The sequence below is a fragment of the Ranitomeya variabilis genome, chromosome 3 (assembly GCF_051348905.1).
Source record: "Ranitomeya variabilis isolate aRanVar5 chromosome 3, aRanVar5.hap1, whole genome shotgun sequence".
NCBI classification, from domain to species: Eukaryota; Metazoa; Chordata; class Amphibia; order Anura; family Dendrobatidae; genus Ranitomeya; species Ranitomeya variabilis.
Window position 1 is genome coordinate 347,771,204 of NC_135234.1, and position 11,992 is coordinate 347,783,195.

Consider the following 11,992-nt stretch of genomic DNA (forward strand, 5'->3'; position numbering starts at 1 on the left):
TTCCTGTATACATGTGCTAGTGTAGAGGCAGACAGATCCTGAATGAAAATCAATATGTTTGGGGTTTTTCCAGCTAAAAGCAAATGGCTTTAGACAAGTGGTTTAGTGAACGTCGGGGATACATCACATTTGGGAAATGGATTTCGTACAGAGTACTGAGTCACACTGCTGAAGTTAATGCAATGAATACGTGGTTGATACTTAGCTTTACAGACCAGTACATATTAATATAGGATGACGACAAGAGTGCTCAGAAACCATTGAAATTAATATGTCGAACCCTGCAGTGTATTGGGTGGTTACATTGTGGTTGTTCCCTTTTACGTCACTCTGTTGAGCCATCATAGAACGGGGGTCACACATCACTGGTACTAGATCACTTTAGTTTTTGCCGGTTGCATTTATATCAGAACTTGGTCCTTAATTATTAATCTTTTGAGGAAAGTGACCTCTTCAGGTCCTTCCTTCTGTATTTTGAGGAAAGTAACCTATTCAGTCCTTTCTATTGTGTTTTGAGGAAAGTGACCTCTTCAGTCCTTTCTATTGTGTTTTGAGGAAAGTGACCTCTTCAGTCCTTTCTATTGTGTTTTGAAGAAAGTGACCTCTTCAGTCCTTCCTATTGTGTTTTGAGGAAAGTGACCTCTTCAGTCCTTCCTATTGTGTTTTGAGAAAAGTGACCTCTTCAGTCCTTCCTATTGTGTTTTGAGGAAAGTGACCTCTTCAGTCCTTCCTATGGTGTTTTGAGGAAAATGACCTCTTCAGTCCTTCCTATTGTGTTTTGAGGAAAGTGACCTCCTCAGTCCTTCCTATTGTGTTTTGAGGAAAGTGACCTCTTCAGTCCTTCCTATTGAGTTTTGAGGAAAGTGACCTCTTCAGTCCTTCCTATTGTGTTTTGAGGAAAGTGACCTCTTCAGTCTTTCCTATTGTGTTTTGAGAAAAGTGACCTCTTCAGTCCTTCCTATTGTGTTTTGAGGAAAGTGACCTCTTCAGGTCCTTCCTATTATGTTTTGAGGAAAGTGACCTCTTCAGTCCTTCCTATTGTGTTTTGAGGAAAGTGTGACCTTGGATAAGGTGACATGACATTTCAGAGATATTAGATTTGCAGTTTTATTTCCACCTTTGTTTCTTCCCCCCATATTGGTTAATCTCATGTTTTTCTATTTTCACAATCTTTTTCATTGTCTTCTTGCATCAGTCACATGCCACTTGCCTTTGTTAGGCGATTTATTTGTTTTGCTGTGGTATTTGTTGGCCATGGGCCACATGGACCTATGCCAAGCTTCAAGGCTTTAACATTCTAACTTGGCATTAAGATCAAGTATGTCAGAAACGTGAATTTAAATATTCACTCTATAACCACATGCTACATTAATTTCCTACCACAGGACTCGTGCATGATGGAAGGAAACATAGTGTTGGCAAGTAGAGCCGAATACATTGAGGATGCATTATCAACAATGCTTCCCATGTCAAATATAGGAATTCACTATGAACTGAACCACATATTAAATGAAGTGGATCAGTTTTTGTCAGTTTACAGTATGTAGCACCAATGAAAAGGAAGAGGCGAGCTATAGACTTTCAACGGGTCAAAAGCTTAGAACAGTAGCAATAGCAAAATCCTATCTTACCAGAGAAACCCATCTGTTTATAATAAGAAATAAAGCTACTAAGACCTATTCAATAGTCCAGACCCAAAAAACATCCAAATTAATCATGAAGCAATTGATGACTTCCTCTATCACTTACACAATAGCATCCCTAACTTTTTTACCCGACAACCATGCATTATAAATAATTCCATATTTAGAGTTAGTAGAATAGTTTTTTCATTGTTTTGTAGCCACCAGATGGCGACACCATGAAAACAATCCACATTTTTCTCACCAATCTTTCTGACACTGTGTTGACTCCAGTACTTTATTTAAAAAAATATATATATTTTCTATTGATTCTCAATAGGAAGGACGCAACAATTGATGATAGTCAAAACTGTGATAGCAGATGGTATACTATGTGATTAACATCAGGTAAAGCCATGCAAGTAGGTCTGTCAACATCTTAAGTTACAATCAAATCACATCTTATTTCTGGAGTAATGAAAAAATAGGACGTTAGTCGTAAAATGCAGAATACATGGAGATGCTTCACTGTCTGCTGAATTATTGATCAGCAATGCACTGTCTTTTCTGGCTCTGCCCAGTATTTATTTAGCTTCTCTACTTGTAGTCTTTTACAGAACGATGATCATTTTGCAACTTTTAATTGGTTGCCACAGCTAATGATCACACTGGGTGAGGAAGGTGAACATGAAAAGCTCAGCCGCGGTGTCTCCTGACACTGGCCTTTGATATGTTGGGTGATCTGATAGCGGTGTGTAGGCCACCTGGCGTTAGCCATTTTTATTAAGAGAAAGCACTTCATTTTATTTCTAATCCTACAGCTCCCATGTAGAGTTTGTGGTCAAAATGTACAAGATGGAATCATGTTTATTTATACCTATTAACAAAAGGTAAGATAAGGAATATTCCGAAGAAGAACTGACAACATATATTCACAGAAAATAAGAGTAAAAACTGCATAAAATTATTATTCTAATAATGGTGAGAGGTCACACACTTTTTATTCCAAGTTCCAATGACCATGAGGAAAATAGTATTTTTTACAATCTTAATATGTAATAGCATAGATAGAGAGCTACAAATAGAGATAAATAAATATATAGATAGATAGATAGATAGATAGATAGATAGATAGATAGATGATAGATAGATAGATAGATAGATAGATAGATAGATAGATAGATAGATAGATATGGGATAGATAGATACGATAGATACATATGTCATAGATAGATAATAGATAGATAGATATGAGATAGATAGATAGATAGATGATTGATTGATAGATAGATAGTAGTAAAAAACGGAAGGCAGCACTCCAAAAGGTAGTTTCAAAATAAGGTGGACTTTATTAGGTCCACATGGCGTGGCGACTTTTCGGCTATAAGGAAAAAGGCTTATAGCCGAAACTTTGCCACGCCATGTGGACCTAATAAAGTCCACCTTATTTTGAAACTACCTTTTGGAGAGCTGCCTTCCGTTTTTTACTACTATATGTTGGCAAGTATGGATTGATTGCTGGGAGACTTTGCGCCCATTTAACTTTTAGTGCTGTTCCATTTTTTCTAACTAGATAGATGGATAGATGAATAGGTAGATGATAAATAGATAGAAAGATATGGGATAGATAGATAGATAGATAGATAGATAGATAGATAGATAGATAGATAGATAGATATTAGATAAATATAGTATAGATAGATAGGTATGGAATAGATAGATAGATAGATAGATAGATAGATAGATAGATAGATAGATAGATAGATAGATAGATAGATAGATAGATAGATAGATATGGGATATATATATATATATATATATATATATATATATAGATATTAGATGATAGCTAGATAGATAGATGATAGATAGATATGAGATAGATAGATAGATAGATAGATAGATAGATAGATAGATAGATAGATAGATATGGGATAGATAGATAGATATATAGATATTAGATAGATAGATATTTGATAGATAGATAGATAGATAGATAGATAGATAGATAGATAGATAGATAGATAGATAGATAGATAGATAGATATGGGATAAATAGATAGATATGGGATAGATGGATAGATAGATGGATAGATAGATAGATAGATAGATAGATAGATAGATAGATATTTTATTGATAGATAGATAGATAGATAGATAGATAGATAGATAGATAGATAGATAGATAGATAAGACCATTTCAATTTTTGGTGTTTTATTAAACGTTAACCCTCTATCAGTCAATAATTCCAATATTATCACCAGGATAGTACTTAAGCTCATCTATGGACACAGTAAAGGACAAGAGAATTGCCAGAGGAGCAAAAGCCTTGGTTGTAAAGATAATGTTTATAGTGGGCATTAAAGAAAAAGCAATAAAGCAGGTAATATTGTCTGGATAGAGAGAGCCAGATTGGAAAAATAAGCCCTGAAATCTCAAAAGCAGGAATTAATGGTGATTAAATGTAAAGAATAATAATGTGCAAATAATACCAAAGTGTGAAGAATGTTGACTTCTTTCCCCATAAAATAGGACATGTCCTTTATTATAAAAGGAAGAGTCGAGCTTACAGACGACATCACTTGAAAATCCCAGCACAGATTATGTGTAGACAGTGAAACACTAAATGTGTTCTTGGTGTGACTTCTAAGCTCCACAGGTTGAGATGTCACAATGTACCACATCCATCAGGGATCTTCGCTACAGCTTTGCTTTGATGTATCACAGCTTGTAGAAGTCCAAAGAAGAGTCGCCATGAACATAATCCCATTAAATCTTGTGCCTCGTAGTTTCTTACAATAAATAATACCGTATAATATATTGGTAGCAGAGATACCATAGTTGCATAATGCTACGGGGTGCTTTCCATTATGGGTATATGTTATTTACTGCTACGTAGCAATGAGAATACCCATGAGGATCCACATCACAATGAGTCCATGTGTACGTATATTATTATATGACTGTAGCGGTCTAGGCAATTATTAGTACTGTGCTTTTGGATGTCCGGAAATTGGAAGAAAAATGTAATAATGTATAAATACGTAATCTGACAGTATTCTTTCCTGATTGACAATAAAGTGTATTCTTGTCCTCCTACTATCATATAGTGTTTTTTAATTATTTTATTATTATTTTAATGTTAGTTATTGCACTTATATACCGATAAATAATACTAGAAAACTAATAATGTGAAAAATATCCAAATTATTGAATTTAGACTGATCAGCATCCCAGCCCTGGGAGTAGAGGAGGCAACAATGTTAACCCTATTTGATCTCTGACCTAGTTGCTGAATTCAAGTTTTAATAAGCCTTAAGCATTTCAACTGAGGCCATTTCTTTCTGGCCTCAGCTGATGATCTGTCAGTACTCAGTCAAGTTATTTTATGGCCGTCATGCGGGATCCATAACTGTACATAGATGACTTCCTAATGCACCACTGGATGCAGAGCAATAATGACTCATTGTTTCCTGACCGATCCGATCAACAGATTAATAACCTATAGGAACAAACCCTATGAATGGTCAAATATGTATATATATATATATATATATATATATATATATATATATATATATATATATATATATATATATATATGCGTTTGTACTGTTATTGTCCTGTCCTGCGGCAGCGAGAGACTTGTACATAAACCAACGTATCCCATTTTGCAGTTTTTTTTACTTAACCATGGGAGGGAATTGAATCAAAAATACAAAGTGACTATTTGTATTTATTGCAAACTGCTATGTTGATGAGTAGTAGGAAGTTTACATTGATTGCCGCCATTACCAAAACCTCACCAGTCTTAAACATAGCATGGTTTATTCTGATGTGTTACGCTCTTTTTGTTTCCACTATTTCTAGGTTACTTTATAGGTCACCCCAGCACCCAGGCTTTGTGCTGCAGCATATTCATTGGAGTTAACTCTTAACAAAGTGTCAAAGTCATTCACTTTAGAATTTCAGCTAATAAATCCTTTTCAAAGCATACTCTTTACAGCACCTGCTCCTTCGACTCACTGAAACCGCTTTCCTTCCAACATTGTAAAAGACATAAAAAATGCATTGTCTGGAAAGAAATCTATTTCATAAACAGAGGACCAACTGCACAATGGAAAAACTATAGAAAGATTCTTGCTACATAGGGACTTTGCCATCATTATGTGTTCAAACAAGATTTAAAAAAATAGCTATTTTTATTCCACAAATACAATAATATAGTGAATAAAAAAAATCAACAGGGATACCAGAAAATGTATAATAAAACACAACAAAGCACAGCAGCCATTATAATAGCACATATTGTGTAGAGCTATATCACTTCAAGTATTTATAGTGTAATATATACATATATATATATATATATATATATATATATATATATATATATATATATATATGTATATATACTTAAGTATTTACCGTACATGGACAAAATCTAAAGGTCAGTCACTATACAACAAGTAGATCACCTGCAGTAGTTTGATTTGCACATACGTTCCTTAGGCCAAGTGGGCACTGAACTGCTTTCATTAAAATCACTGAAGGGTATCACAGGGCGGTGACACACAAAGCCTTCACTATAAGTTGTCATAAGATAGGTAGGACTGTCCTGTCTCAGGACCTAATAAAATGCAGATGTTAACCTAATTTGGTTGAGCGCCTGTCCTTAGGGACCAAGTAGATTAATAGACACCCAAGGTCAATAAATGAAGACAGCCCAGTCCATAACCTTAACAGGATTGTGAGCTGGGAAGCTTCCTGCATCTACTTTGCTTCTTTCCAAGCAGATTAACTTTGTGTTATACATCCAGAAAGAGCTGAGAAGGATGAGACTTATCCCAGACTATCTCAGGGCTCTGTGCACACAATGCAGGCGGCACTATTGAGTGCAGCATTCACTGCTGATCTGAAACATTGCTTAGGACAATGGGTAAATCCATGACTTCTTTTTTCGAGACTAGACATCTACATGTAGAAAGCTGTGACAAAATATCAAGGAGGATGAGTGTACTTGATGATCTGAATGCTCCCAATGTGGATTCTGTGCTATTAACCCTACCTCTCCGTGCCAGGTGGTCTTGTGTAGAAGAATGCTTGGCTCTACAACTTTTAGAAGAGCATTGCTTGAACTGCCATAAAAATCATTTTTAGTGCCTATTATGGGTATGCTCCTGCATGCAGATATATGGGCACAATTACTTCCCATATCTACAACGTGTCCTCAGGGACCTCTCCTGTAAACTCTGCAGCAAAAAAAGGTACAGCAACAGATATATAGTCAGAAAAATGGATCGAAAATCCTAGAATGCCCAATTCCCTGACCAAGTGACCATTTTGATTGTGTACGGTCAAAAGGGACTTAACCCCTTCATTAACACAGCAATTAGTGACATTTTTGCAGAAGTGAGAGAAGAGCATGCAGGACTTACCTATTCGGATAACATGTGGCATTCCTTGACAGTCCTGAAGCCAGAAGATGTAGCAGAACAAAACTGGCCAGTACTCTAAAACCATACTCCTAAAAGAAAGCCAGTAATGTGTCATTGTTAGAAACAAAATCCCCCTGAAGTTAAGTTAATATGGAATTCCCTGGGACTTCCTTCTTGGTTTTAAGATTCCAGTGATAGCCCAAGACAGTCACAGTTGAATGCCTCTGCACTGCACATTGTAGCAGACTATCCCCCAAGCCTGAGCAGCTGAAATCAAAGGTTAGATGATGTTTGTCCTAACCACAAAAAAATCTTCCCTGTGTATGTGTTCTCCACTGGTTTCTGCTTCTCCCAGTCCCATTCACCTGCTGGAGACTAGATGCTTAGATGCAGTCCTCATTGATGCTATCAACTGGTCCTTAGCAAAGCTGTGGAGTGGAATCCCAGACATAAAGATCAGGAGCTCCCTAGGGCTTGGGAAGAAGGAAAGACAGATGCAGCAAAAGCCATCCTGCAGCTGAAGGAAAAAGAAGATATATTCCCCTCTCTGGCTTCAGAGATTTAGCACAAGTGAGAGAATTGGACTGACAAAGGCAGACACACTCAGGCAGCCTGCCTGCTCCACATGCAAAGCAGCTACCATCTCATGACTGTGATTTGTTCAGTGGGAGAATACAATTCATTGCACTCGTGTGGAGTGGGTGGATGGACGGGTGGATGGGTGGACGGAAAATAGAGACAAACAAGAGGGTGAACCTGGACTACCAGCGATATCTTGGACATTGAAAAATAGGGGTGTCAGAGCTGGAAGCACACAGGGTGACTTCCAAGGAACTCCTCCTTTTGGCAATCAAGCTACTTATTTAGAGCCAGAATTTGCTTGGCATTAACATTGTGTAATTTTTTTTTCCCTATGTGGCTTGGTGACAAATGCAATGGAGAAATGAATCTTTAGTTTTGCAGGTGCGGAGGAAGGTGTGGCTTATTGTTTCTTCGGATTCTTAGGATTTCTGTAAAGTGCTTTATCTGATTGTAATAGCAGCATTAATATTACAATGACATTTCTCGCTGATTATTGGGACAGGACAGCAGGTTTTATGCTCGACATTACAAGGAGATAAACTCACAATTGAATATTGCAAAAATCAAGCGTGAAATATTCCCCATGTAGCAAAATCTGAACCAATTATGAAACAAGTGCCTAATCAAACCCAATTCCCAAAATATTCAGCAATTTACATGGGAAAAATAATAATGTAGGTATACCTGCAAATGATTCTGTTTAGTAGGGGTATTAGTAGTAATAAAATATATTATTCATAGACCCGTACATATGCAATAACTGTGCACATGATTACCCATAGGCATAGGGATCAATGATCAATGCCATGCCATACGTAAGTGAAACAGCTTGCAGACCCCAGAGGGCATTTTTTACAATATTACTAATATGGGTAAGCATTTTCTTTTTAATTACCTTATATAACTCATCAAAAGCCAATTTTCAGTATTGTTAAACCTGGTGGAGACCTCATTCTCATATGCTTGATATAGAAGAAAATGAGTTTTATTCATGCTCTGCAGTTAGACATTTTTTTAAAGACCAGCGATATCCATTGCTTAGCATTGTAAAAAGAAAAAACATATAAGAATACAATCACATATAGTCAGATCTGCTATTGGCAGCAAAGCATTCAGGGATCACTTGTCTGCACTGCAACCATGTATTTGAAAGATAATGCAACATCCATAACCAGTGTCAGATTGGGGTGCCAAGAACCCACCAGTAACATTGACTTTGGGGGGCCCACTTTTCACCTGCATACAAATATTTTACTTCCCTCATTCACAAATTTACCTATATCTCTATATAATAATAAACTGGGTAGCGAGGTTAATAAATGATGAGATGCTGCTTATTTTCTGTACAGAGTGAATCAAGTGAAGTATGCCAAGTGCTGCCCATACAGTGGGGTTGGGGGCCCAGATCTACACAGGGGCCCACCGGGGATTCCCCTGCTACCCTGTGGGCCAGTTTGAGCCTGGCCATAACGAAGAGTACTAAATAGTAAAACACTGCATATATTTAGACCATGTTCACACTAGCAGTATTTGGTCAGTATTTTACTTCAGTATTTGTAAGCCAAAATCAGTAGTGGGTGAGAATTGCAGAAGGGGTGACATATTTCTATTATACTTTTCCTCTCTCGTTGTTCCCCATCTGATTTTGGCATGCAAATACTGATGTAAAAAAGTCACCAAATACTGAACATGTGCACATGGCCTTAAAGTTAGCCATACCGTCTGAAGACATTTACAATCCATGTCATAATTGTTAGTGGTCAAACAAAGAGCTAGGAGAGTTGCTGAAGGATGATGGCGGTAGAGGGAAATGAAGAGTCTGCATTTTACATAAGAATTTTAGGGATTTATGAGGGTAAGTGAAAGTGACAAATGAAAATGAAATGTATGATTGTCCATCAGATAGCTGTCTGTCAAAATTTCAAGAACCAAGCGTGGTAGTGGGGTGCAATTTGAAACCCCTGTTTTGGGCATCAAGCAAGCATGGCCTACCCTTTATTACTATTTTCGGATTTTCCAAATAGCTTTTTCATACATCCAATGTTCATTACCTATTCTCTAGGGTATATTTCTTGGTCACACAACAGAAATGTGGCAGTAGCTGTGGGCGAGGTACTCATCTTCCACGCCTCGCACGTTACAAGAAAATGGGGGTTCTGGCTGCGCGTACGAACATTTAGGTGTGATAGCAATATGCTTTTGCAGACTATATGTTGCCGATGTATTCAGCTGGCCAAGATCGTATGTTACAGAGTTCAATGAGGTAGACATCCACTCAAAAATAAACAGACTCTTGCTCAGGTGCATAGCTTCACAATTTTTTTTCACAATACGCAGTATCTTCATACACAGTCCCTCTTCCCCTTCAAGTTTACTTGGTCCTGCCTCAAGTTTCTCTATTTTCACCACCACCAAGCACACCACTACATTCCAGTTAGTGAGAGTCCTATTCTCAACCCGCAGTTACGCATCCTCTTCCCTCTTAAGGAAACTAGTTTGTAAATATGGATGGTACTTAACCTCTCAACTTGCTGACATCTTGGAACTCCCACCTGTGGCACTCTGTTCACATCACATTCTCTTTTCTGTCTTGACTAGAGATGTGCAAACCCGAACAGAAAAATTTGACGTCCTTACACGAACACGGAAGGTTCATGCCACTAATAATGCATGTCATAATTCACATTAAATATTAAATTACACTTCAACTATACATGTGTCTTCAAGGGGAAATGTGGGCAGTATGTCCATCTCCTTACATAATCTCAATCTCAAACATGTGAAGGTTGGGCTTCTGTGTCCTTGTGTTACACACTTGTCCCTGAGCTGGTGCACCAGGTCAGGCTTTGCAGGTGGCCTTGCATGCCTCCATGTGATGAACTGTGTGGGCCAATTTAAGTGCTTCTAAAGCACACACCTGGGCCTTGGTATTGAATCTGAGGCTAGATTTCAAATATGAGTGTGCACAGCAACTGGCTACAGGCTTTAGGACATCTCCTGTAGACTAGCTGCTTCTACTGACTCTTTCTACTTGCCTGCTGCATTTTTGTTACTTCGGAGTTCTGTCAGCTAGCTGTCCCTGGATTTCCTGGACCTCGTCTCTGTGTCTGCCTGCAGTTTTCAGGATGTCTTCCTGGCTGTGCAGCTTCCTTGGTTGCTGTCCTTCTCCTGCCTGTGGTTTCCTGCACTCCACCTGCCTGCCTGCTGTTTCCTGATGTCATCATCTTGCCTGTGATTTCCAGAAGTTCTCCACCTGCCTTCAATTTCCTGCACTCCATCTGCTTGCCTGTCGTTTCCTGACCTCCTCCACCTGTTTGCCTGTGGTTTCCTGATGTTCTCCACCTTTCTGCGATTTCCTGCACTGTACTTGCTTGCCTGCATTTTCCTAACATCCTCTGCTTACCTGCAGTTACCTGTTGTCCTCTGCCAATCTACAGTCTCCAGTCCCTCTACTCACTAACCTACTGAACCGATGCATGTGCCCACCTGAAACCCGGACTTAGAGGATCCGCCTCACTGAGTGAGTCCATTGAATTTCTCGTAATGGACCTTACTGACTAAATTGAAAATCAGCGAAAAAGAAGTGCTTTCCTCTTTTACTTCAGATACACTGCCCCTGACAGGAGATTGACTATTAATCTGAAACAGTGCTTCTGTTAATTTTGAAAACTCAGATTACATTATGTGAAACAATTTTTAATTGTGTTAGCCTACATTTGATGTGCAGTTCCATCTCTCTGATTTGACATTACACGATGAGGAGGACTGTATCAATCAACTTTTTAGAGCAATTAGAGAAGAAAACAATCAGTCGTACTATTTTTTTCAAAGTGGTAGCCATAGATACCCTTCTCTTAGAACTTGATTCAAGTTTAAGCAGAAAAATGAAAATTGATAAGGGTGATACGTTGCAGAAGTGAAGATACAATAGGATTGTTTCTTCACTTAAACTGCTTCCTCAATTTTTATCTTTGTAGACCTGGTCTTGTCTATCACATCTAGCAAAGAATTAATTATTTATCCACATTTTTCCAAATAAGGAGATAATTTATGACATCATTCCATAGTTTTATAAAGAGTGATGTAAAAGTAAGTTCATTTGACATCAGTCCATTAGCTAAAGATGTGGGAACTCCTCTTTGTCTTGTCCTTATCACCAAATATAGTACAAATATACAAAAAATGAGAAACTTAGTCTAAGAAATTGTTGAATAGAAGAGCGTGAGAATGAAAAAAAAACCATGGGTCTATCCCCTGGAGTTGTCGATTGGAGCCTGAATCTGTTGCACAGCTTGTAATTGACAGTGTAAGGTATTATATAAGCATTTTTGGCCATGCTGGTCAAAAGA

General features: G+C 37.8%; 1 protein-coding gene across 1 annotated transcript in view; it reads right to left on the reverse strand.

The window, feature by feature from the left end:
• Window positions 1–7,889, reverse strand: part of GRIK3 (glutamate ionotropic receptor kainate type subunit 3) — an 811,677-nt gene extending 803,788 nt beyond the window's left edge. The window contains exon 1 of the mRNA XM_077295874.1: window positions 7,062–7,889. Within this exon, the coding sequence (XP_077151989.1) occupies window positions 7,062–7,176 (115 nt within the window). The 5' untranslated portion in view covers window positions 7,177–7,889. The remainder of the gene's footprint in view (window positions 1–7,061) is intronic.
• Between the last annotated feature and the right edge of the window lie 4,103 nt (window positions 7,890–11,992).